We start from the raw sequence: 27,500 nt of genomic DNA on the forward strand, positions 1-27,500 counted from the left end.
TTGGTTTCCTAGCCTGTCTCATAGTGGCAATGACTTCTTGAGATAACCCTGAAGACGCTAGGATCCAGGACTCAATGGCCACACAGTCAGGTTGAGGGCCGCAGAATTCAGATGGAAAAACGGCCCTTGAGACAGCAAGTCTGGTCGGTCTGGTAGTGCCCACGGTTGGCCGACCGTGAGATGCCACAGATCCGGGTACCACGACCTCCTCGGCCAGTCTGGAGCGACGAGGATGGCGCGGCGGCAGTCGGCCCTGATCTTGCGTAACACTCTGGGCAACAGTGCCAGCGGAGGAAACACATAAGGGAGCTGAAACTGCGACCAATCCTGAACTAAGGCGTCTGCCGCCAGAGCTCTGGGATCTTGAGACCGTGCCATGAACGTTGGTACCTTGTTGTTGTGCCGGGACGCCATGAGGTCGACGTCCGGCAACCCCCAGCGGCAACAGATCTCCTGAAACACGTCCGGGTGAAGGGACCATTCCCCTGCGTCCATGCCCTGGCGACTGAGATAATCTGCTTCCCAGTTTTCCACGCCTGGGATGTGAACTGCGGATATGGTGGAGGCCGTGGCTTCCACCCACATCAAAATCCGCCGGACTTCCTGGAAGGCTTGTCGACTGCGTGTGCCGCCTTGGTGGTTGATGTATGCTACCGCTGTAGAATTGTCCGACTGAAATCGGATCTGCTTGCCTTCCAGCCACTGCTGGAACGCTTTCAGGGCAAGATACACTGCCCGAATTTCCAGAACATTGATCTGAAACGAGGACTCTTGCCGGGTCCACATACCCTGAGTCCTGTGGTGGAGAAAAAACCGCTCCCCACCCTGACAGACTTGCATCCGTCGTGACTACTTCCCAGGATGGGGGTAGGAAGGATTTCCCCTTCGACAATGAAGTGGGAAGAAGCCACCACCGAAGGGAAGCTTTGGTCGCCTGAGAGAGGGAGACGGTCCTGTCGAGGGACGTCGGCTTCCTGTCCCATTTGCGTAGGATGTCCCATTGAAGAGGACGCAGGTGAAACTGCGCGAAAGGGACTGCTTCCATTGCTGCCACCATCTTCCCCAGGAGGTGCATGAGGCGCCTCAAGGGGTGTGACTGGCCTTGAAGGAGAGATTGTACCCCTGTCTGTAGAGACCGCTGCTTGATCAGCGGAAGCTTCACTATCGCTGAGAGGGTATGAAACTCCATGCCAAGGTATGTGAGCGATTGGGCCGGTGTCGGATTTGACTTTGGAAAATTGATGATCCACCCGGAACTCTGGAGAGTCTCCAGGGTAGCGTCGAGGCTGTGTTGGCATGCCTCTAGAGAGGGTGCCTTGATCAACAGATCGTCCAAGTACGGGATCACCGAGTGACCCTGAGAATGGAGGACCGCTACTACAGTAGCCATAACCTTGGTGAAAACCCGTGGGGCTGTTGCCAGGCCGAATGGCAGTGCCACGAACTGCAGGTGTTCGTTTCCTATGGCGAAGCGCAAGAAGCACTGGTGCTCTGGGGCAATCGGAACGTGGAGATAAGCATCTTTGATATCGATCGATGCAAGGAAATCTCCTTGGGACATTGAGGCGATGACGGAGCGAAGGGATTCCATCCGGAACCGCCTGGTCTTTACGTGTTTGTTGAGAAGTTTCAGGTCTAGGACAGGACGGAAAGACCCGTCCTTCTTTGGGACCACAAACAAGTTGGAGTAAAAACCGTGGCCCTGTTGATGAAGAGGAACAGGGACCACCACTCCTTCTGCCTTCAGAGTGCCCAGCGCCTGCAGAAGAGCCTCGGCTCTCTCGGGAGGCGGAGAAGACCTGAAGAATCGAGTCGGGGGACGAGAGATGAACTCTATCTTGTAACCGTGAGACAGAATGTCTCTCACCCAGCGGTCTTTTATTTGTGGCAGCCAGGTGTCGCAAAAGCGGGAGAGCCTGCCACCGACCGAGGATGCTACTAGAGGAGGTAGAAGTCATGAGGCAGCCGCTTTGTTAGCGGTGCTCCCAATGGCCTTTTTAGGACGTGACTTAGACCGCCATGCATCAGAGTTCCTTTGTTCTTTCTGAGACCTTTTGGACGAGGAGAATTGGGACCTGCCCGCGCCCCGAAAGGACCGAAACCTCGACTGCCCTCTCCTCTGTTGGGAGAGGTTCTGCTTGGGCTGGGGTAAGGATGTATCCTTTCCCTTGGATTGTTTGATGATTTCATCCAGGCGCTCGCCAAAGAGCCTGTCGCCAGAAATTGGCAAACCGGTTAAACGCTTTTTTGGAAGCGGAATCTGCCTTCCACTCCCGTAGCCACAAGGCCCTGCGGACTACTACCGAATTGGCGGTCACAACTGCCGTACGGCTCACAGAGTCCAGGACAGCATTCATAGCGTAAGACGCAATTGCCGAGGTCTGGGAGGTAATGGAAGCCACTTGTGGCGCGGCCGCTTCAATTTTCGCTTGACCTGCTGATATAGCTTGTAGCGCCCATACGGCTGCGAATGCTGGGGCAAAAGAAGCTCCGATAGCTTCATAGATGGATTTCATCCAGAGCTCCATCTGCCTGTCAGTGGCATCTTTAAGCGAGGCCCCATCTTCCACTGCAAGTATGGATCTAGCCGCCAGTCTGGAGATTGGAGGATCCACTTTGGGACATTGAATCCAACCTTTAACCACTTCCGGGGGAAAAGGATAACGTGTATCCTTAAGGCGCTTAGAGAAACGCTTATCCGGACAAGCATGGTGATTCTGGATTGCCTCTCTGAAATCAGAGTGGTCTAGAAACATACTCTGTGTACGCTTGGGGAACCTGAAGCGAAATTTCTCCTGCTGAGAATCAGACTCCTCCGCCGGAGGGGCTGAGGGAAGAATATCCAGCAACTGATGAATGGATGCAATAAGATCATTCACTATGGCGTCCCCGTCTGGAGAATTAAGATTGAGAGCGCTCCCAGGATCAGAATCCTGATCAGCTGTTTCCGCATCATCCACCAGAAAATCCCCCCGCTGAGACCCTAAACAATATGATGTCGAGGGAAATTCTAAGCGGGCTCGCTTAGACGATCTGGGGCTAGGTTCTAAGTCCGAACCCTCCGTCTGGGATGTATGAGATACCCCGTGAGGACATTGTTGGTCCAACTGAGGGGGGTCAGGGAACAATGATTCAACAGAGACCCTTTGCTGAGATACCGGTCTGGACTGCAAGGCTTCTAGTATCTTAGCCATAGTCTCAGAGAGTTGATCCTTAAAGGCTGCAAACTCAGTCCCCGTCACCTGGACAGTGTCAACAGGTGGCTCCCCCTGGGCCCCTCTTAGCAGAGGATCCGGCTGAGGAAGTGTCACAGGGGTCGAACACTGTACACAATGAGGGTCAGTGGAACCTGACTGTAGCTGGGTCTTACATGCGGCGCAGGCAACATAATAAGCCTGTGTTTTGGCACCCCTGCCTTTTATGGGCGCCATGCTATAATTTTCCCTGAGTAACACAATAGGGTATATAGCCAGAATGCACTGTGCTCATACAGTGTAAATTATATACAGTACACAAATAATGTACCCATACAATACAGCACCATGGGGCTAGCACCACATGTGCTGTTTACCAGCCGCCTAAGCGGTTGTGAGGCCACCAGAGACCGTGTCTGGGTCTCCCATGAATATGTCCCTCTCTGCAGCGTCGGTGGAGCTGACAGGAATGGCTGCGGCGTCCTGACGAGCTGAGGAAGCTGTGGGCGTGGCCTAGAAAGAGCGCGAAACGGGCGCTCATACTGTGCACAGTGAGGGGAGTGGAGCATGTAAATCATACTCCAGCCCTCATTGCTGCTCGCTCCGTGCAGCGTCCCGCCCTTCCCCTGCCTGTCAGGGCTGAGGGCGGGAGAAAAAAAGGGAAACTAGGCCGCAATGAAGCCGGGGACTGTAGTAATAAACGCGGCCGCCGTAAAAGCGCGGTCGCGTGAAAGTCCCCGGCGAACTACAAGTCCCAGCCGCGCCGCAGTGTCCCGTGGCAACGGCGGTCAGTGCGGTAGCCCTTACATATAAACACACTCAGCGACGCTGAGTGTGTAATGGCACATATAGACCCGGTCAGCGCCGCGGTCCCCGGTGCACTAGCACACCCAGCAAAGCTGAGGTGATGCCGTGCGCGGTCCCCATAGGGATACAGAGTACCTTTAAGATGCAGGGCCATGTCCCTGAACGGTATCGGCTCCTATCCATCAGGCTCCACAGGAGTTGTGGATGAAGCCCGGTCTCAGTGCCTGGAGACCGATAAGATCCCACTTCACCCAGAGCCCTAAGGGGGATGGGGAAGGAAAAACAGCATGTGGGCTCCAGCCGCCGTACCCGCAATGGATACCTCAACCTTAACAACACCGCCGACAAAAGTGGGGTGAGAAGGGAGCATGCTGGGGGCCCTATATGGGCCCACTTTTCTTCCATCCGACCTAGTCAGCAGCTGCTGCTGACTAATCTGTGGAGCTGTGCTGTGCGTGTCTGACCTCCTTCGCACAAAGCAAAAAACTGAGCAGCCCGTGGGAGCACGGGGGGTGTATTGGCAGAAGGGGAGGGGCCTAACACTTTTAAGTGTAGTACTTTGTGCGGCCTCCGGAGGCATAGCCTATACACCCAATTGTCTGGGTCTCCCAATAGAGCGAAAAAGAAATTAAAATATAAACCTAAAAAGTTCAAATCACTCCCCTTTCGCCCCATTGAAAATTAAAGGGTTAAAGAAATAAAAAAATATACACACATTTGGTATCGCCGCGTTCAGAAATGCCCGATCTATCAAAATATAAAATCAATTAATCTGATCAGTAAACAGCGTAGCGGCAAAAAAAATGCAAATGCCAAAATTACGGGTTTTTTTGGTCGCCACAAATTTTGCGCTAAATGCAATAACAAGCGATCAAAACGTAGCATCTAAGCAAAAATGGTACCGTTAAAAACATCAGCTCGAGACACAAAAAATAAGGCATCACTGAGCCATAGATCCCGAAAAATGAGAACGCTACGGGTCACGGAAAATGTAGCAAAACGTACGCCACTTTTTTCGGACAAACTGCTGATTTTTTTTAACCCCTTATATAAAAATAAACCTATACATGTTTGGTGTCTATGAACTCGTACCAACCTGAGGCATCACACCCACACATCAGTTTTACCATATAGTGAGCACAGTGAATGAAATATCTCAAAAGCAATAGTGCAATCGCACTTTTTTTACATTTGGATTTTTATTTGCCATTTTCCAGTACACTATATGGTAAAACTTATGGTTTAATTTAAAAGTACAGCTCGTTCCGCAAAAAATGAGGCCTTACATGATCATATTGATTGAATTAATTAAAAAGTTATGAGACTCGGAAGAAGAATGGAGGGAAAAAAAAAAAGATAAAGTGCAAAATCGGCCGGTCGTGCACATTTCTGCATTGGGAGGAAAGTGGCACTGATGACGAGGTGTCGGCAGTTACCTGCCAAGATGTGGGCACTGTCAGCAGGTATCATATGCAGCTTTCTTGGGACACGTGCAGGATACATGCTAATGGTAAGTGCAGCTTACCGCCCAATTTGAAAGTGAGTCCTTTTAATTAAAAGGGGTTGTCCACTACTTTTAGACTGACGGCCTATCCTTAAGATAGGTCATCAATATCTGATCGTCCGGGGTCTGACTCCAGGATCCCCCACGGATCAGCTGTTTTCGCTGCTATCGGAAATGCTCAGTTCCGTCTTCGGATAGTGGCAGAATACTGCACATTCGCCTCCCATTCAAATCAATAGAAGCGAGATGTGCAGTATCCGGTCACTTTCAGAAGATGGAGCGGCTCCTGAACTGAGCATATCCGGCTGCCAGCACCGAGTACACCTGATCGGCGGGGTGTCAGGGGTCAGACCTCGACCAATCAGACATTGATGACCTATCCTAAGGATAGGCCATCCACTTTGTTCCTATAGTTTCCCCATCTTATCTTATGAATGAATATGTCAAAGGATTGATGGGTGGGGAAATTTCATAATTTCCATAAACACCCCTACTGCTCTTTTTGGTGCATAGTATAGAAAGGCCTTTTCCTTGGTCTGTGGCTCTATATAAACTGGTCACACGTACTAATAAAGGAGAATTCTTTGTGCACACTATAGTAAGCGTGTGTGCTGTATTGATTTTCCGAGCGCTCGTAAAACAAATACTATTAAGGCCGGAGTCACACTTGTGAATGACTCTCACGAGTTTCACATCACATCACCTGGCACGGCCACACATTCCCCGGACAGGAGTGGGTCGGCTGCATGTATTTCTATGCAGCTGAGACCCTTGTGCCCGGAGAGCGTCAAGCCGTGCCAGGTGATGTGATGCAAGACTCGCACGGGTCACTCACAAGTGTGACTACGGCCTAATTTTGAGTTCGAGAGGCATAGAAAGAGTGTATTTTGCTCAATCCATCAATGTCAAAGTAGTGGACAACCTCTAATAGAACATGGTCTGGCGATTTGCATGTTGAGAAGTGTCATCTTTACACTGCGCATTGCAAAAAGTTGACTCTCTTCCTGCATTACAGCAGCAGCTCAGGGGTGCGTTTTCCTACCGGCTTCTTGGCCTTCTCCAAGCAGCAGCTCTGGGATATAATACAGGCAGTACCATAAGCAATGCCATAGAGATATTTGCAAAAGCTGTAAAATGCCGTGTAAGAAATGTATTGCAATAATTTATCACCTTGCTTTTTTTTTGTTCACAGCAACTATAAGCTTAAAATACAAAAGAGAAATAAGGACTGACACTATAACTTGCGTTGTGCTGCAAATAGTGTGCTAATAAAGCTAACGGATTCCAGTGAAAGAACGTTTTGCGTTTTTTTGGTTTTTATGTTTGGCGGGAAAGATTTGTGGCTCGAGCGAGGGACCGAGCGAGGGACCGAGCGAGGGACCGAGCGAGGGACCGAGCGAGGCATCGAGCGAGGCATCGAGCGAGAGATCGAGATTGAGAGAGAGATCGAGAGAGAGAGATCGAGAGAGATCGAGAGATCGAGAGAGATCGAGAGATCGAGAGAGATCGAGAGATCGAGAGATCGAGAGAGATCGAGAGATCGAGAGAGAGAGATCGAGAGAGAGAGATCGAGAGAGAGAGATCGAGAGAGAGAGATCGAGAGAGAGAGATCGAGAGAGAGAGATCGAGAGAGAGAGATCGAGAGAGAGAGATCGAGAGAGAGAGATCGAGAGAGAGAGATCGAGAGAGAGAGTAGAGCTCAGTAGAACATGATGGAATCCTGCACTGGAATCCGTTGCCAGACGCATGACGACTGAATCCAGCACCATAGACATCCCGACAGAATCCTGCGGAGTGCATTTTTTTTACAACAACAAAAAAAAGTCACATTGCACGTTCCTCCCGCCCGACAATGAGTAACTAAACAACTGATGCGCCGTGGGGCGGATCAAACACAAGGCCACCCACTGCAATCCGTCCTTAATAGAAGCCTATGAGGAATAAATGGTTTCCTGCAACAGTTACCGTAATTCCTCAAGGCGGCAGATTGCAACGTATGCCGCACAACGCAAGTGTGAAAGTAGCCCAAGAAGCGAGCGACTATAATCTTAAAATACAAGAGAGAAATAAGGACTGACACTATAAGAAGTGAGCATTGCACGGCCACAGACTAAAAAGGTAGCACGAATTTCAATAGGTTCCAAAAGTCACCTATAGAGACCAATTTTTTGTTATTGCACTTGCCATTTTTCCCTCCCCTTCTTCCAGAAGCCAGGACCTTAACTTTTCCATCGGCAGAGTTCTGGATGACTTGTAATTCTGAATAAAACCATTAATTTTACAATGATATTTGCTGAAAAGCAGCCCAGCCGGCGGTCGCTCTATTTAAGTGCAGTTTTCAGAGACAGTGGCAATTAAGTGGTTAATCAGAAGCGATTGGGCACGAATATAACACAGCCGTCACCTGCAGTGTATGGAGCGCCCGTGCAGCGTATATCGGGAAGGGGTTAACCATGCTGTGCTGATGACGGAGCGCCTCGCTGTTGACGTGCAGATCGTCGCCCGGCGCGGCGTACGCTCCGAACCTGTCTAATTCCAGACGGCAGCAGACGAGCGCCTTGTGGAGCCTCACGAGGAGAGAGAGGAAAGTCGATCCAGCCTCGACAGTCTTCAGACAAGCTTGTCACGGAGGCAATTACAGAGCGGCGCGCAGCATCACAGGATGGTAGACATTCTTCAGACGCAGCGTGATAAAACCAGACAGGTGTAACCTGCGTCCGCTCAGCCGTCACACACGACAAGGCCGAGACAGGATCCCAGGGAGCAAACTGTTAATCACGATTCCGCTCCACTCATCTGTTCTACATCTGCCCATTAGTTTTTGAGCAGAAAGAATATATCTGCGCTCTCCTGTTTTCTGTTATCAGCCACTGAGAAAGTCTGAATGATTGGTTCTACAATTGGATGCCTGATGATCCCTTTTTTCCCCATTCACATCTCTTCAAGCATGCTGGGAGTTGTAGTCCAGCAGCAGCTATATCGTCATTGGGCGGCACCAGAGCATTTCTACCAGTCTTTACTGGGATAAAACTGGACTACACGGGATGCATTTCTGATAGCGGCCAAGGATTCTGAAGTCCTGAGCGCATGTTGCTTTTTTGTTTCCTTGCAGATTTGGTTGCAGAAATAATCTGTTGCATGTCAACTCTTGGTGCCCATGAAATCCATGGACTTCATTATGAAAAACTCATGGCTGCGGTGGGGGCTGTGCTGGAGGCTGCGGTGGGGGCTGCGCTGGAGGCTGCGGTGGGGGCTGTGCTGGCTGAGCTGGGGGCTGTGCTGGAGGCTGCGGTGGGGGCTGCGCTGGAGGCTGCGGTGGGGGCTGCGCTGGAGGCTGCGGTGGGGGCTGCGCTGGAGGCTGTGTGGAGCAGGGCAGTGCGGCGGGTGATGAGATGCTCTGGTCAGAGGTGCAGGCTTCAAATAATGGCGCCCGGAGTCATCGCGTGCGCAGATAGAGCTCTCGGTTCAAGATCTCAGCTGCGCATGCGCCGCCTCTGGCCCATTGATCTCCCAGCAGAGGACGTAAGCTAAATGGCGCCTGAAGGTGGCGCGTGCGCAGATGAGATCTTGACTTGTCACTGAGCTGAGAGCTCAATCTGTGCACACGCCGACTCTGGGCGCCATTTCTTTGAAGCCCGCACCGCTGAAAAAGCATCTGTGACACCTGTCGCACCGCCCTGCTCCACACAGTCCTCACCGCAGCGCCTGCAGCTTCGCATTACTACAGCACCGCCCCTGTCACCTGAGACCTCGCTCCACCACCGCTGCTGCCCTCTCTCCGGTAAGAAACCACCGGAGTATAAGACAGACCCCCTTTTTTATTTTTAAAACCTTTTTTATCTCTAAATTTGGGGGTGCGTCTTATAAAGCGAAAAATATGGTACTTATATTGTGCTCAATGGCCCTGGAAAAGTCACATTCATGGCCAAAGACAGGAGAAAAAAAAAAAAAAAAAGTAAATAGATAAATAAAGAACAGGAGAGTTTTATAAAGTAGCTAAAAGAAATGAAAGCCACTCAGCGATTCATCAACACTATCTGTTTTCATGCCGGTTTTGAGGAGCATGAGGCACCTGATTCATAATGAATCAGGTGGAACGAGGGACGGTGCGTGTCTCTATGTGCGCAGCGGTGCGTGCCTCTGTGTGCGTGTCTATGTGCGTGTCTATGTGCGTGTCTATGTGCGTGTCTATGTGCGTGTCTATGTGCGTGTCTATGTGCGTGTCTATGTGCGTGTCTATGTGCGTATCTATGTGCGCAGCGGTGCGTGCCTCTATGTGCGCAGCGGCGTGTGCCTCTATGTGCGTGTCTATGTGCGCAGCGGTGCATGCCTCTATGTGCGTGTCTATGTGCTCAGCGGTGCATGCCTCTATGTGTGTGTCTATGTGCGTGTCTATGTGCGCAGCGGTGCGTGCCTCTATGTGCGCGTCTCTGTGCGCAGAGGCGTGTGCCTCTATGTGCGTGTCTATGTGTGCAGCGGTGCATGCCTCTATGTGCGTGTCTATGTGCGCAGCGGTGCATGCCTCTATGTGTGTGTCTATGTGCGTGTCTATGTGCGCAGCGGTGCGTGCCTCTATGTGCGCGTCTCTATGTGCGCAGAGGCGTGTGCCTCTATGTGCGTGTCTATGTGCTCAGCGGTGCATGCCTCTATGTGTGTGAATATGTGCGTGTCTATGTGCTCAGCGGTGCATGCCTCTATGTGCGTGTCTATGTGCGCAGCGGTGCATGCCTCTATGTGCGTGTCTATGTGTGCAGCGGTGCATGCCTCTATGTGCGTGTCTATGTGTGCAGCGGTGCATGCCTCTATGTGCGTGTCTATGTGTGCAGCGGTGCATGCCTCTATGTGTGTGTCTATGTGCTCAGCGGTGCATGCCTCTATGTGCGTGTCTATGTGCGCAGCGGTGCATGCCTCTATGTGCGTGTCTATGTGTGCAGCGGTGCATGCCTCTATGTGCGTGTCTATGTGTGCAGCAGTGCATGCCTCTATGTGCGTGTCTATGTGTGCAGCGGTGCATGCCTCTATGTGCGTGTCTATGTGTGCAGCGGTGCATGCCTCTATGTGCGTGTCTATGTGTGCAGCAGTGCATGCCTCTATGTGCGTGTCTATGTGTGCAGCGGTGCATGCCTCTATGTGCGTGTCTATGTGTGCAGCGGTGCATGCCTTTATGTGCGTGTCTATGTGCGCAGCGGCGCGTGCCTCTATGTGCGTGCCTCTATGTGCGCAGCGGCGCGTGCCTCTATGTGCGTGCCTCTATGTGCGTGTCTCTATGTGCGCAGCGGCGCGTGCCTCTATGTGCGTGCCTCTATGTGCGTGTCTCTATGTGCGCAGCGGCGCGTGCCTCTATGTGCGTGCCTTTATGTGCGTAGCGGCGCGTGCCTCTATGTGCGCCTCACCACAAATAAGGCTACAAAAAATGTTCAATCAGAAGGAGCGATAAGCACACATCCGCACCACAACTCCCATCATCCTCAGAAAATGCCCTCTAGAGAATAAATGGTGCACAGTGCAATGGTGATGCACACGTGAGGCCATAGCTCCACTTTTAGTTAACCCCTTCACAACCGGCCGATTTTTCGCTTTCCGTTTTTTTTTTTCGACATTCTTTTTCTGAGACGTAACTTTTTTTATTTTTCAGTCAATATGGTCATATGAGGGCTCATTTTTTGCGGAACGAGCTGTACTTTTAAATGAAACCATCAGTTTTACCATATAATGTACTGGAAAACAGCAAAAAAATTCCAAATGCAGAAAAATTGCAGAAAAAGTGCGATAGCACTATGGTTTTTGAGATGTTTTATTCACTGTGTTCACTATATGGTAAAACTGATGTGTGGATGTGATGCCTCAGGTCAGTGAGAGTTCGTAGACCCCAAACATGTATAGGTTTACTTTTATATAAGGGGTTAAAAAAAAAACAAAAAAACGGAAGTTTGTCCGAAAAAAGTGGCGCACGTTTTACGCCATATTCCGTGACCCGTAGCGTTCTCATTTTTCGGGATTTATGGCTCAGTGACTGCTTATTTTTTGCGTCTCGAGCTGACGTTTTTAACGGTACCATTTTTGCGCAGATGCTACGTTTTGATCGCCTCTTATTGCATTTTGCGCAAAAGTTGTGGCGACAAAAAAACATCGTTTTGGCGTTTGGAATTTTTTTTCCGCTATGCCGTATACTGATCAGATTAATTGATTTTATATTTTGATAGATTGGGCGTTTCTGAACGCGGCAATACCAAATGTGTGTATATTTTTTATTTTTTTAACCCTTTAATTTTCAATAGGACGAATGGGGGGTGATTTGAACTTATAGGTTTTTTTGTTTTTTTTTAATTTAAAACTTTTTTTTTAAACTTTTTTTTTTTTTTTTATTTTACTAGTCCCCCTAGGGGGCTATTGCGATCAGCATTCCGATCGCTCTGCAGTATCTGCTGATCAGAGCTACCTAGCTGTAAACAGCAGATACGCTCACTGTCTTTTTCACTGTGCAGCGGGCACAGCGAAAGTGAAAGCAAGTCATGTGTAGTACAGGAGTCATCACATGACCCTGTGCTACCATGACAACTATCGGAAGGCACGTGATCGCGTCACGTGACTTCCGGTATCGGGTGGAAAGTAAATGTTTACCGCGATCGCGCTTATAATCGCGCTGTCACATATTGACAGCGCCATATAAGGGGTTAAACGGCACGAGCAGATAACGAATCTGCTCGTGCCTAGCAGGCACACATCTCAGCTGTGAAAATCAGCTGAGATGTGTGCCGATCACAGCACGCTGCTGCCAGCAGACCGCGGGCAGTAACGTTATGACCGCTAGGACGTAATTTTACTGCCCGCGGTCGTTAAGGGGTTAATCTCTGAATCGTTTTCACCCCCACCGATGCGCAAGTTAAAGAAAATATGTTTTTACTATGTAAAAGCACCATGATGTAAGGGCTTAGACCCTCATTCCAGTGATGTGTCACTTACTTGGCTGCTTGCGGTCATTTTGGTAAAATCCATTTTCTCTGTCAGTGTAGCAGAACTCTGAATGATAAGCTAAGTATATCCATGCTCAAAGGAATGATTGGCAGCTTTTTGTGTACACTGTGCATAGGCAGAAAGCTGCTAAACAATGGTGGAGACAGGGATGGATAAAGAGACAAGAGAAAACTAGTCCTGTAGTGATAATCTCCTGCTGATAAAACACTGATGTCATTGAAACAACAACACCACACAGCAAGTCACTGGAATTAGGGTCTCCGCCTCTACATCATGCTGGTTTCAGATTACACAGCAAAAATCTGCTGACAGATTCCATCAATGCCTATCCTTAGGATATAAGAAAACATTAAATATTGGGAATATCACTCTTATTTAGCTAAATTAAAATTAAAAGTGTGGATCTCTGAACTCACTATTCTTTAGTTTCTCGGTCCCATTCCACCACCAGCTTTACATGGGCTGCCCCACCAATGCCACACGATTTGAGAGCCCTAAAAGATAATAAAAAAAAAATTATATTATATATCTATTATATACACACATACACACTGTTGTTATATACATATATACACACACATATATATATTATACTGTATAAATACACTATATATATATATATATATATATATATATATATATATATATATATATATATATATATATATATATATATATATATATATATATATATATATATATCCGTATTTTTCGGACCATAAGATGCACTTTTTCCCCCCCAAATGTTGGGGGAAAGTTGGGGGTGCGTCTTATGGTCTGACTATAGGGCTGCGGCCGGGAATGAGGGTGCTGCGGTGGAGCGGGTCATCGGGGGCACAAGCAGGCTATAGCAGCCTGCTGTGACCACGTGGGCCCGCTCATTACATATGCACGCTCATCCTCCCGCCCATCTCTCAGCACAGAAGCCGGCGCTACAGGTGGGCGGGAGGACGAGCGGGGACGCGCGCATAGTAAAGAGCGGGTCCGCATGATCACCCCTGGCAATTACAGCCTGGAGTGATCATGCTCGGCTGTATTCACTGCCCCCCGCGCGTCGTCGTCGTCATCATCATCAGCAGCAGCGCGGAGTGCAGTGAATCAGTACACTCACCCGTCCCCGTGTATGCAGACGTTCCCCTGCAGCACGCGATGTCTTCCTGTCTGTGCCGGTCAGCTGATCTGTGCTGATCGGCACAGACAGGAAGACATCGCGTGCTGCAGGGGAACGGCTCCACACACACACACACACACAGGTCAGTGGTGCAGAGAGGAAGATGATCGGCTGCAGGGAGTGAGGAAAAGGTGAGTATAAACGTTTGTTTTTTTTTTCTCTGTGCTATAGGATACAGGCCATATACCAGGATGGTATATGAGCACGATGGGGGCATATAGCAGGATGGGAGTATATGAGCAGGATGGGGGTATATGATCAGGATGGCAGTATATGAGCAGGATAGATGGGGGTATATGAACAGGATGGATGGGGGGTATATGAACAGGATGGGGGTATATGAACAGGATGGGGGGTATATGAACAGGATGGGGGGTATATGAACAGGATGGGGGGTATATGAACAGGATGGGGGGTATATGAACAGGATGGGGGGTATATGAACAGGATGGGGGGTATATGAACAGGATGGGGGGTATATGAACAGGATGGGGGGTATATGAACAGGATGGGGGGTATATGAACAGGATGGGGGGTATATGAACAGGATGGGGGGTATATGAACAGGATGGGGGGTATATGAACAGGATGGGGGGTATATGAACAGGATGGGGGGTATATGAACAGGATGGGGGGTATATGAACAGGATGGGGGGTATATGAACAGGATGGGGGGTATATGAACAGGATGGGGGGTATATGAACAGGATGGCAGTATATGAACAGGATGGATGGGGGGTATATGAACAGGATGGGGGTATATGAGCAGGATGGATGGGGGGTGTATGAACAGGATGGGGGAATATGAGCAAGATGCTGGTATATAAGCAGGATGGGGGTTTATAGCAGGATCATATACAAGGCAGGAGGATCATTACCAGGACGGGGTACCTTAGTAGAGAATTTGGGGACATTACCCCCATAACAGTGTCAGCAGCAGATCCTCGCCCCATAGCAGTGTCATGACCACATTTTTTTGCTTAGAGTTTTATTTTCCTCCTCTAAAACCAGGGTGCGTCTTATAGTCTGAAAAATACGGTATATATATATATATATATATATATATATATATATATATATATATATATATATATATATATATATATATATATATATACACACATACATACACACATACATACACACACACACACATACACATATATATATATATACATATACACACACACACACACACACACACTATATGTATTATACTGTATAAATACACACATATATGTTATATATACACACACACACACACACATATATATATATATATTATATATATGTATATTATATATATGGATATATATATATTATATATATGGATATATATATATTATATATATGTATATTATATATATGGATATATTATATATACACACATAAACACATTATTATTTGTTATATATATATACATACATACATCATGCCCATTTTCCTAGAATAGTTTATAAGAATGGCAGTGAATTGCGGGAATTCTTGACTTATTGAATGAGTTTTTGGGTGCAAGTCATCATTAGCATTGTCTTTCTTATTTTTCACCTACCTTCATTGTCTTGTAGTATTGATTGACAATTATGAGCCGAAATATTAAAAAAGGCGCACAAAAAAAATAAAATTATATATATTTTTATTTTTTTTCTCTTCATTTTTGAGCAAAAATAAAAAAAACACATCTTTTGTTAAAATGTCACAAAAATGTGCCCTAAAAGTGCAGATGTGCCGTATTTTTCAGTGTATAAGGCACACTTTTCCTCCCAAAAACTTGGGTGAAAAAAAGAGGGGTGTGTCTTATAATCTGAATGTAGCTTACCGGAGGGTGGTGGAGAGGGGTCATAGGAAACTGGTGAGATGCTACGGGCTGCGGACGCTGTGATGCGGGCTGTGGGATGTGCTGTGGGCGGTACTGGTGCTCGCTGCAGGGGGTGAGGCAGAGGCCATTCTGAATATGTCGGTGGTGCGGATATCAAATAATGGCGCCTGGAGTTGGCACATGTGCAGAATGAGCGCTTGGCTCCAGACCTCATCTGCGCATGCGCTGCCTCCAGCCCATTGATTTCCCAACAGTGGACTGAAGGACAATGGCGCCTGAAGGTGGAGAGTGCACAGATGAGATCTCATCTTATCATTGAGCAGAGAGCTACATCTGCGCACGCGCTGACCCAGGGCGCCATTTCTTTGAAGTCTGCACCGCCGACAGTTTCTGGATGCTCCTTCTGCCTCCCAGCACCCGCAGTGAGCATCTGGGACACCCGACGCACCGCCCGTAGCATCACCATACTCCACCACCGCCCCTGCCCCCTGTGACCCCGCTGGATTTTAAAGACTGAAACCTCATAGTTTCCACCCCCCCCCCCCTTTTTGTTCCTCTATATTTAGGGTGCGTTTTATAATTTGAAAAGATTGGTAAATAAAATCATTCCTTGGTCGGTGAACACTAGCATACATTTGCGTGTAAAAAAAAAAAAAAAAAAACTTTTTAAAAAGTAGCAATTGATAAACCAGCTAAAAACATCTGGAAACCCCCACACGTGCCCTCCAACAGTGACAAACATAAAAATTAACAGGGGGACACATAATAAACACAAAATTGAAAGAATAATAACAAGCAAATATAACAAAAAGGCAAAAAACACTAAAAACAGAAAAAAAAGTGCAAAAGCGATAATAAACTGGGCTCTTAATATAAAGCAAACGCTGGACATGTTCAGTCTGAAGACAAGTGCAGATGGCCAATAAAGGAGATCATTGTGGTACAATAATGTGACCAGCGTCATTTTCATTGTCAATGTATACAGTGGGGTACGGTATGAAAATACTTAGGGTTTTTTCAGCACAGTGTCACAATTTAATGGACACCCCCTTTAAATGGTAATGTCAGACACCCCAGGTCGACCAAATGGTGTTGGATTAATGACAGCCATCACATCACATCCATATGAGTGGGGGAGGGGGGGTCGGGTCATAAAAAAACTTTATGCGGATGTGAAGACGCACGGACACTGCTGTGCCTGCATACACACTGCACTCGCTGGAGATCCGCGGCCCCTTCATCAGACCCCCGCCGCTGGTCTGGACTGTGACATTCACACACAGGAATATGCTCTGATCTAAACCCTCCATAGTAACTGTGCAGGATGTGTAGGGTCGTTGGTCTGCTGGAAAGTGAACCTGCACCCCAGTCTCAAGTCTTTTGCAACCTCAAACAGGTTTTCCTCCAGCATTGTCCTGTATTTAGCGCCATCCATCTTTCCATCAGCTTCCCTGCCCCTGCTGAAGAAAAGCCTCCCCACGGCAGAATGCTGCCACCACCATGTGTGACGGTGGGGATGGTGTTTTAAGGATGCTATGCAGTGTTAGTTTTCTGCCACACACAGCGTTTTTCATTTAGTCCAAAAACGTGGGACTATGTGGCAAACTCCCTACAGGAACGTGCGGACCTGCGGAAGCCTGGCCAGGCGCTTCTGAAAAAATACGGAGAGCGTCGATACTTGTCCCTTGAGAGAGCCGAGTGACAAACCCTTGTCCATTCCGGATTGAAGGAATGAAAGAAAAGTGGGTAAGGCAAACGGCCAGGGAGAAAAAGAGAATTTTGTTACTTACCGTAAATTCTTTTTCTTATAGTTCCGACATGGGAGACCCAGACCATGGGTGTATAGCTTCTGCCTCTGGAGGACACAAAAAAGTACTACACTCAAACGTGTAGCTCCTCCCTCCTAGCATATACACCCCCTGGTAGCCAGTCCTAGCCAGTTTAGTGCAAAAGCTGAAGGAGGACATCCACCCACAAGTAGACACAGAGCAAAACCCGGAACAACCGGAACCTCTGTCTACAACAACAGCCGATGATAACACACGGAACAAGAAACCTGCCAACAGGGAGGGAGCTGGGTCTCCCATGTCGGAACTATAAGAAAAAGAATTTACGGTAACAAAATTCTCTTTTTCTTCATCGTTCCTTATGGGAGACCCAGACCATGGGACGTTCTAAAGCAGTCCATGGGTGGGAATAAACAGAAAAACTGAGAAGTAGGCGAAACCTAACTTCACAAATGGGCGACAGCCGCCTGAAGGATGCGTCTGCCCAAGCTCGCATCTGCCGAAGCAAGAGCATGCACTTGGTAGTGCTTCGAAAAGGTATGCAGACTAGTCCAAGTGGCAGTCTGACAGACCTGCTGAGCCGTAGCCTGGGCCTGAAAGCCTAAGAGGCACCGACAGCTCTGGTCAAGTGTGCCTTGATCCCCGGCGGGAGAGGCACTTGAGTACACTGGTAGGTATCGGAAATGGCCGACCTAAACCAACGAGCCAGGGTCGGCTTAAATGCCGAGAGGCCCTTACGCTGACCAGCGGTCAGCACAAAAGAGAGGTGCACCGCCTAAGAACAGCGGTGCGAGACACATAGATCCGGAGCGCCCGCACCAGATCCAGAGTATACAACGCCCTTTCAAAGCGATGAACAGGAGCCAGACAAAAGGAAGGCAGGGAAATGTCCTGGTTAAGGTGGAAAGGAGAAACCACCTTAGGGAGAAAGTCCGGAGTCGGACGGAGAACCACCTTGTCTTGTGAAGGGAGGACTCCGAAGAGAGTGCAGCCAAAACAGAGACTCTCTTGAGGGAAGTTATGGCCACTAGAAAGACCACTTTCTGTGAAAGACTAAACAAAGAAACCTCCCTAAGAGGCTCAAAGGGGGGTTTCCGGAAGCCGTGAGGACCGAATTAAGGTCCCAGGGCTCCAAAGGCCGCCGGTAAGGCGGAATGATGTGAGATGCGCCCTGCATGAAGGAGCGCACCTGGGCCAGTCGGGCGATACGCCGCTGGCACAACACTGACAGAGCCGAGACCTGTCCCTTAAGGGAATTGATGGATAGTCCTAGCTGCAGACCGGACTGTAGAAGGGACAGGAGGGTCGGCAAGGCCAAAAGGCCAAAGGATACTTCCGAGCTCGAGTCATAGTGGAGATGACTTCAGGAGGGATACCAGAAGTCGTCAAGATCCATGACTCAAACGCCACGCCGTCAATCTGAGAGCCGCAGGTTCTGGCGGAAAGACGGACCTCGTGAGAGAAGGTCTGGACAGTCCGGGAGATGCCATGGCACCTCTACGGACAGACGGAGCAGGTCAGGGTACCAAGCTTGCCTGGGTCAGTCTGGAGTAATGAGAATAACCCGACGGCCCTCCTTTCTGATCTTGCGCAGGACTCTGGGCAAGAACTAGAGGGTGAAACACGTAAGACAGACGAAGCTGGGACCAAACTTGAACCAGTGCGTCTGCCGCAAAAACCTGAGGATCGTGGAGCCACGGTTTGACGGCTGAGACAATCTGCCTCCCAGTTTTCCACGTCTGGGATGTGGGCTGCGGATATGGTGGACTAGGAGTCCTCCGTCCACTGAAGAATGCGATGAACCTCCAACATTGCCAGGCGGCTGAGTGTCCCGCCCTGGAGGTTGATGTAGGCAAACGCTGTAGCGTTGTCTGACTGGACTCAAATGTGCCTGGCCGCCAACAGATGGTGAAAGGCTTAGAGAGCTAGAAACACAGCTCTGATTTCCAGCACATTGATCCAGAGGGCTGATTCGGACAGAGTCCAAGTGCCCTGCGCTCCATGGTGGAGATATACTGCTCCCCAGCCGGATAGGCTAGCATCTTGGTGAGGATCACCCGGGACGGAGCCAGGAAGGAGCGTCCCTGAGACAGAGGGGCCGAAGCCACCACTGAAACGAGCCCCTGGTCTGTGGCGAAGCCACCACCCCGTGGAAGGAGGAAGTCCGCTTGTTCCAACAGCGGAAAATATCCAGCCGCAGAGGACGCAGATGGAACTGGGCAAGGGAATCGCTTCCATTGACACCACCTGTATTAGGTGCCTGATGGAACGACGTCGACCGCCATCGGAGGGACTACTGTTTGACTAAGGGCAGCTTCACAAGTGCCGACAGAGTCTCGAATTGCGTCCCTGGGTATGTGAACTTCTGGGTCGAAGTCAGAGTGGACTTGGACAGAATGACAAACCACCCGAATTGGTTAGAGTGGCGAGAGTGAGCGAGGCACTCCGCTAACAGTCTGCACTGGATGAAGCCCAGACTAGAAGGCTGTCCAGGACAAAAGGATCACTGCCAAACCCTAGAGGTGCAGGACCGCAATCACAGCTGCCCCGACCTTGAGAATACTCGAGGGGCCGTGGCTAACCCCAAGGGAAGAGCCACAAATTGGACCACTCTGATTGCAAAACGTAGCCAACGCTGGTGTGAAACTGCGATTGGCACATGCAGATAGGCATCTCTGATGTCGATGGATGCTAGGGAATCTCCTTGGGTCATTGATTGATCGCAGAGACTCCATGCGAAAATGCCGCACCTGAACATGCTTGAGAAGCTTGAGATCCAGGTCGGAAGGCACCGCCCTCTTCGGGTACTAGGAATAGATTTAAGCAGAAATCTCAGAACCGTTCCCAGTCGGGAACCGGTACAATTACTCCAGTGGCCTGCAAGAATGCCACAGCCTGTGAGAAGGCGGCGGCCTTGGAGCAGGGGGGAGTTGACAGAAAAAATCTGTTTGGCGGGCTGGATAGAATTCTATCCTGTAGCCGTGGGAGATGGTATCTCGCACCCACTGATCGGAGACGTGTTAAAACCATACGTCGCCAAAGTGGGAGAGCCTGCCACCGACCAAGGACGTTGCTGGCATGGCCAGATAGCCAGGAGGAGGCTGACTTAGTGGCAGCATCTCCTGCGGTCTTCTCGTGCGCCATTTGGGTTTACGATCCTTGGCTGAGCCAGTGGACGAGGCCGAGGGCTTAGAGAACGATCAGATGGAGGAACGAAAAGAACGAAACCTCGACTGATTCCTGCCCTGGACAGGTTTCCTGGTTTAGGTTTGTGGCATGGAAGAACTCTTCCCGCCAAGAGCTTCCTTAATAATTTCATCCAGTTGTTCCCGAATAGTCTGGTCCCAGCAAAAGGGAGCCCAGCAAGGAACTTCTTTAGAAGCATCCGCCTTCCACTTCCGAAGCCACAGGAACCTGCGGATAGCGAGGAAATTAGCCGAGGCCACCGCAGTGCGGTGAGAGTCTCCAGCATGGCAGACATGGCATAGGATGAAAAGACTGAAGTCTGGAAGTTAAGGCAACCATTTCGGGCAAAGAGTCCCTGTGAGGAAATGCATCTCCTCTAGAGAAGCAGAGATGGCTTTGAAAGCCGCACTGCTGCAAAAGCTGGGGAGAACGAGGCCCCTGCCGCCTCCATACAGATTTGGCCAGAAGGACAACCTGGCGGACAGCAAAGCCGTAAGTGAGGAGCCATCAGCCACTGATACAACGGTCCGGGCTGAGAGTCTAAACACCGGAGGGACCACCTTTGGTGAATGAGCCCACTCCTTGACCACCTCTGGTGGAAGGGGAAAACTGTCATCAGAACCACGCTTTGGGAAGCGTTTGCCAGAGTAGACCCTGGGCTTGGTCACAGTGGCCTGAAAACTGGAGTGGTTAAGGAACACACTCCTTGTTCTCTTAGGCAAGGTAAACTGGTGCCTTTTTGCCAGAGAGGGTTGCTCCTCTGATACTGGCGGATTGAGGTCCAATACAGAATTAATGTACAGTGGGATCCTTAGAGAGGTGCCGTCAGCCACTGATACAACTATCCGGGCTGAAATACTAGACACCGGAGGGACCACCCTTGGTGAATGAGCCCACTCCTTGACCACCTCTGGTGGAAGGGGGAAACAGTCATCAGAACCACGCTTTGGGAGCGTCTGTCAGGACAGGCCCTGGGCTTGGTCACAGTGGGCTGAAAACTGGAGTGGTTAAGGAACACACTCCTTGTTCTCTTTAAGGTATACTGATGCCTTTCTGCCAGAGGGGGATACTCCCCTGATACAGGCGGATTGAGGTCCAGTACAAATATAATGGACGCAATCAAATCATTACCATCTGCATCACCTTCGGACAGATCAATGGTACATTAAGTAGCGTCTGAGCCCCCAGTAAAGACATCCTCCTCGTCCAGTGAGTCAGCTCGTGAATCAGAGCTGCGGGACGGGGAAGGACAGGGGACCCTGCGTCTCCATTTTAGGAGGACGGGGTCTGAGACCAGATGAAGAGTCCTCCGAGAGCTTTGCTGAGCGAGCCGTAGCAGCAGAAGCGCCCTGAGAAGGGGGCTAATGCATGCTCAGCACCACCGGAGCAGCTGGAGGGACCACTGATGAGCCTCCAGGCTGAGGGACCACTGTGTTTGTGTGCTCAGTACAGGCAGTACGAGTCTACATGCAGTGCATATTAAGAACAGCCTTGCTCTGATGTGAGACATGCTGCAGAAGTGGGGGCTCTGTGAGGGAATGCATCTCCAGAATGACCCCCAGCAGAGTATATAAACAGAGAATATAAGCAGCTGCACAACCAGAGGTTGTGGCTTGCCAGACCGTTTAACATACATTTCTGTGCCCTCCAGTCCCCCAGCCCAGGCCCCCATTTGTCACAATGTGGTATCTCTGTGCCTATGCAGACATCGAGAACGCTGAGAAAATGGCGACCGGAGCGAGGAGAGGGGGCGGGGCCTACTCTGAGAGCGGGCAAATGAGGTATACAGGGAGGGAATCTGTCCTCAGTGAGGAGTGTCCGCTCCCTGTGCTGAACAGCCGCTGGGCGGAGCCACACCGTCCCTCTGCATGACTGACATGCAGGGGCAGTGAAACCGAAACTAAGCCTCAGGCGAAGCCGGGGCCTAGATTTAAACATGCGGCCAGCGTGCAGGCACCATCGGCGCGGTTCTCCAGTGAAAACTGGAGAATCGGCCGGAAATGTTACCACAGTCATATAACACACTCCCCCCAATAAATAAAGTACAAGGGACCCCTGGAAAGACCACTTTCTGTGGTAAAAACGTCTCAATACTTAGCTTTTGAGACGCAGGGCCAGGTCCCTGGGGGGGGGTTAAACGCTCCGTCCGGCAGGATCCCGAAAAGGGCTGCGGATGGAGACCGGTCTCCTGCAAAGCAGTGAGAACCGTGATGGCTCCCACTTCAAGCCAGAGCCCCAGGGGATGGTGAAGGAGCGCGGCATGTGAAGGCTCCAGCCTTGTAAAATCAACCTTAACAGCACCGCCGACACAGTGGGGTGAGAAGGGACATGCCGGGAGTCCAGATTGGACCCGCTTTTCTTCCAAATCTTTGAAATCCAAAAAATCAAAAATCAAAAATCAGAGAATGCATGTGTGTGTGTGACCTCCTGAACACAAAGCATTGAAACTGGCTAGGACTGGCTACCAGGGGGTGTATATGCTAGGACGGAGGAGCTACACGTTTGAGTGTAGTACTTTGTGTGTCCTCCGGAGGCAGAAGCTATACACCCATGGTCTGGGTCTCCCATAAGGAACGATGAAGAAAAACCATTATCAGAGCACCAGGATAAGAAGATCCGCCAAGATCTGTAATAGATCTTGGCGGACGTTGGTTTCCTGGCCTGTCTCATAGTGGCAATTACATCCTGAGATAATCCTGAAGACGCTAGGAGTCAGGACTCAATGGCCACACAGTCAGGTTGAGGGCCACAGAATTCAGATGGAAAAACGGCCCTAGTGACAGCAAGTCTGGGCGGTCTGGAAGCGCCCACGGTTGACCCACCGTGAGATGCCACAGATCCGGGTACCACGATCGCTTCGGCCAATCTGGAGCGACGAGAATGGCGCGACGACAGTCGGACCTGATCTTGCGTAACACTCTGGGCAGCATCGCCAGAGGAGGAAATACATAAGGCAGTCGAAACTGCGACCAATCCTGAACTAATGCGTCCGCCGCCAGAGCTCTGTGATCCTGAGACCGTGCCATGAAGGCCAGGACCTTGTTGTTGTGTCGTGACGCCATGAGATCGACGTCCGGCGTTCCCCAGCGGCGACAGATCTCTCGAAACACGTCTGGGTGCAGAGACCATTCCCCCGCGTCCATGCCCTGACGACTGAGAAAATCTGCTTCCCAGTTTCCTACGCCCGGGATGTAAACTGCGGAGATCGTGGAGGCTGTGGCTTCCACCCACTGCAGAATCCGCCTGACTTCCTGGAAGGCCTGACGACTGCGCGTGCCGCCCTGATGGTTGATGTATGCGACGTCAGTGGCGTTGTCCGACTGTATACGGATCTGTCTGCCCTCCAGCCACCGATGGAAGGCCAATAGGGCTAGATACACTGCCCTTATCTCCAGAACATTGATCTGAAGGGAGGACTCTACCGGAGTCCAGGTTCCCTGAGCCCTGTGGTGGAGGAAAACCGCTCCCCACCCTGACAGGCTCGCGTCCGTGGTGACCACAGCCCAGGTTGGGGGTAGGAAGGATCTTCCTTGCGATAGAGAATTGGGAAGGAGCCACCACTGAAGAGACGTCTTGGTTGCAAGGGACAGAGAGACGTTCCTGTCGAGGGAAGTCGACCTCCTGTCCCATTTGCGGAGAATGTCCCATTGGAGTGGCCGCAGATGGAATTGCGCGAACGGCACTGCCTCCATCGCTGCCACCATCTTCCCCAGGAAGTGCATGAGGCGCCTCAAGGGGTATGACTGACCCCGAAGAAGAGATTGCACCCCTGCCTGCAGGGAAAGCTGTTTGTCCAGCGGTAGCTTGACTACCGCTGACTGTGTATGAAACTCCATCCCGAGGTAAGTCAGTGATTGGGTCGGTGTCAACTGGGATTTTGGGAAGTTGATTATCCACCCGAACTGCTGGAGAGTCGCCAGAGCGACTGTAAGGCTGTGTTGACACGCCACCCGAGAAGGTGCCCTGACTAGGAGATCGTCTAAGTAGGGAATCACCGAGTGGCCCTGAGAGTGTAGGACCGCCACAACGGATGCCATGACTTTGGTGAACACCCGTGGGGCTGTCGCCAGGCCGAAAGGCAATGCCACGAACTGAAGGTGTTCGTCCCCGATGGCGAAACGCAAGAAGCGTTGATGTTCGGGTGCGATCGGCACATGGAGATAAGCATCCTTGATGTCGATCGATGCTAGGAAGTCTCCTTGTGACATCGAGGCGATGACCGAGCGGAGAGATTCCATCCGAAACCGTCTGGTGCTCACATGTCTGTTGAGCAGTTTGAGGTCCAGAACGGGACGGAATGATCCGTCCTTCTTTGGCACCACGAACAAGTTGGAGTAAAAGCCGCGACCATGTTCCTGAGGGGGAACAGGGATCACAACTCCCTCTGTCTTCAGAGTGACCACTGCCTGAAAAAGTGCGTCGGCCCGAGCGGGGGGCGGAGAGGTTCTGAAGAAACGAGTCTGAGGACGAGAGCTGAACTCTATCCTGTAACCGTGAGACAGAATGTCTCTCACCCATCGGTCTTGAACATGTGGCCACCAGGCGTCGCAAAAGCGGGAGAGCCTGCCACCGACCGAGGATGCGGTTCGGGGATGCCGAGAGTCATGAGGAGGCCGCCTTGGAGGCAGCGCCTCTGGCAGCCTTTTGTGGGCGTGACTTAGACTGCCACGCATAGGAGTTCCTCTGGCCTTTCTCCGGCCTGCTGGACGAAGCGGATTGGGACTTGGCGGAGGGACGAAAGGACCGAAACCTCGATTGAATTTTCCGTTGCTGAGGTCTCTTAGGTTTGGACTGGGGTAAGGAGGAGTCCTTTCCCTTGGATTCCTTAATAATCTCATCCAATCGTTCGCCAAACAATCGGTCGCCAGAAAACGGCAAACCGGTTAAGAACCTCTTGGAGGCCGAGTCTGCCTTCCATTCACGCAGCCACATGGCCCTGCGGACTGCCACAGAATTAGCGGATGCCACCGCTGTACGGCTAGCAGAATCTAGGACTGCGTTCATGGCGTAGGAAGAAAAAGCTGACGCTTGAGAGGTCAGAGACGCAACCTGCGGAGCAGAATTACGTGTGACTGCATTAATCTCAGCCAGACAAGCTGAGATAGCTTGTAGTGCCCACACGGCTGCAAAGGCCGGGGCAAAAGATGCGCCCGTGGCTTCATAGATGGACTTCACCAGAAGCTCTATCTGCCTGTCAGTGGCATCCTTTAGCGATGAGCCATCTGCCACCGATACCACAGATCTAGCCGCCAATCTAGAGACTGGAGGATCCACCTTGGGACACTGAGCCCAACCCTTAACTACGTCAGAGGGGAAGGGGTAACGTGTGTCAGTAAGGCGCTTAGTAAAGCGTTTGTACGGAACCGCTCTGGGCTTCTGGACAGCATCTCTGAAGTTAGAGTGATCGAAAAACGCACTCCGTGTACGTCTGGGGAACCGAAACTGGTGTTTCTCCTGCTGAGAAGCCGACTCCTCTACAGGTGGAGGCGGGGGAGACAGATCTAACACCTGGTTGATGGACGAGATAAGATCATTTACTAAGGCGTCTCCTTCAGGTGTATCAAGATTGAGGGCAACGTCAGGTTCAGAGCCCTGAGCTGCGACGTCCGCCTCGTCTTCCACAGAGTCCTCGAGCTGGCATCCCGAGCAGCGTGAAGAAGTCGGGGAAGATTCCCAGCGGGCCCGCTTAGTCGGTCTGGGACTGAGGTCCGGGCAGGAGTCCTCCGCGTGGGACCTAGGGCCCAACCTGGGAGCGCGCTGCGGCGCGGACCGAGAGGGGCCTGGAGGCGACGAGCTAACGGGGACCGGGGTCTGTGTAAGGACCGGTCTGGACTGCAAAGCTTCTAGCAGCTTGGCAGACCATTTGTCCATAGACTGAGCCATGGATTGTGAAAGTGACTCAGAGAGTTTCTCAGCAAACGCAGCAAACTCTGTCCCTGCCGCCTGGACAGGGGGAGCAGGGGGGTCTACATGAGCCGAGGGGCCCACTAGTGACCGAGGCTCCGGCTGAGCAAGCGAAACAGGGGTCGAGCATTGCTCACAGTGAGGGTAGGTGGAACCCGCAGGTAACATAGCCGCACAAGAGGTACAGGTCGCAAAAAACCCCTGTGCCTTAGCCCCTCTGCTCCTTGTGGACGACATGCTGTTGTCTCCTAGGAGAGTGATCACTGAGGGTATATGGGAAGGGGTATACAGCCCGACCGAACAGAAATATGTATATAAATACGTATCTATTCCGGCACCCTGGGGGGGACCAGCACCGAGTGACCGGTGTGGCTTACCGACCGCTAAAAAGCGGAGTCTGTGTCCTCCAGATTCCCTGTCTTAGGTCTCCCAGAGCTGCAGAGCTCTTCTCTGATAATCCTCCACCGGCAGAATGCCAAAAAACATGGAGTGGAGCCGTGGGCGGTGCTAGAAAAGTGCGGGAATCTGGGGTCCCCACAGTGATCAGTGAGGGGGGAGGAAACATACAGGATGCTCCGGCCCTCACAGCCGACGTCAGGCCGGCCGTCCCGCCCTTACCCCTGACTGGCAGGCCCGGGGGCGGGATTTTTGCTACTAGGCCGCGATGAAGCCGGGGACTAAATTTAAGACCGCGGCCGACAAGCAGGCGCGGTCGGCGCGGAAGTCCGCCGGTCTTCACAAATCAGCAGCTGCTGCAGCGTCCGGGAAGAAGGCGCTCCATGCACAATTCCCATGGGGACACAGAGTACCTTATAGATGCAGGGCCCGGTCCCTGAGGATGAATAGACTCCTGTCCAGCAGATTCCCACAGGGGCTGCGGAGGGAGCCCGGTCCCAGTGAATGGATGACCGGTCAGGATCCCACTTCTCCCAGAGCCACTAAGGGATGGTGAAGGAAAACGGCATGAGGCTCCGGCCTTTGTACCCGCAATGGGTACCTCAACATTAACAGCACCGCCGACATAGTGGGGTGAGAAGGGAACATGCCGGGGGCCCCGTGGGGGCCCTCTTTTCTTCCAACCGACATAACTAAGTTGAGAATGCATGAGTGGATGTGTGCCTCCTTCCACACAAAGCATAAAACTGAGGAGCCC

At 50.8% G+C, this 27,500-nt stretch overlaps 1 protein-coding gene across 1 annotated transcript in view; it reads right to left on the reverse strand.

The window, feature by feature from the left end:
- Nucleotides 1-27,500, reverse strand: part of USP31 (ubiquitin specific peptidase 31) — a 155,362-nt gene that overhangs the window by 38,982 nt on the left and 88,880 nt on the right. Inside the window, exon 10 of the mRNA XM_075318123.1 lies at nucleotides 12,897-12,974. Coding sequence (XP_075174238.1) covers nucleotides 12,897-12,974 — 78 coding nt within the window. The remainder of the gene's footprint in view (nucleotides 1-12,896; nucleotides 12,975-27,500) is intronic.

Source organism: Anomaloglossus baeobatrachus, chromosome 7, assembly GCF_048569485.1.
Source record: "Anomaloglossus baeobatrachus isolate aAnoBae1 chromosome 7, aAnoBae1.hap1, whole genome shotgun sequence".
Taxonomy (NCBI): Eukaryota; Metazoa; Chordata; class Amphibia; order Anura; family Aromobatidae; genus Anomaloglossus; species Anomaloglossus baeobatrachus.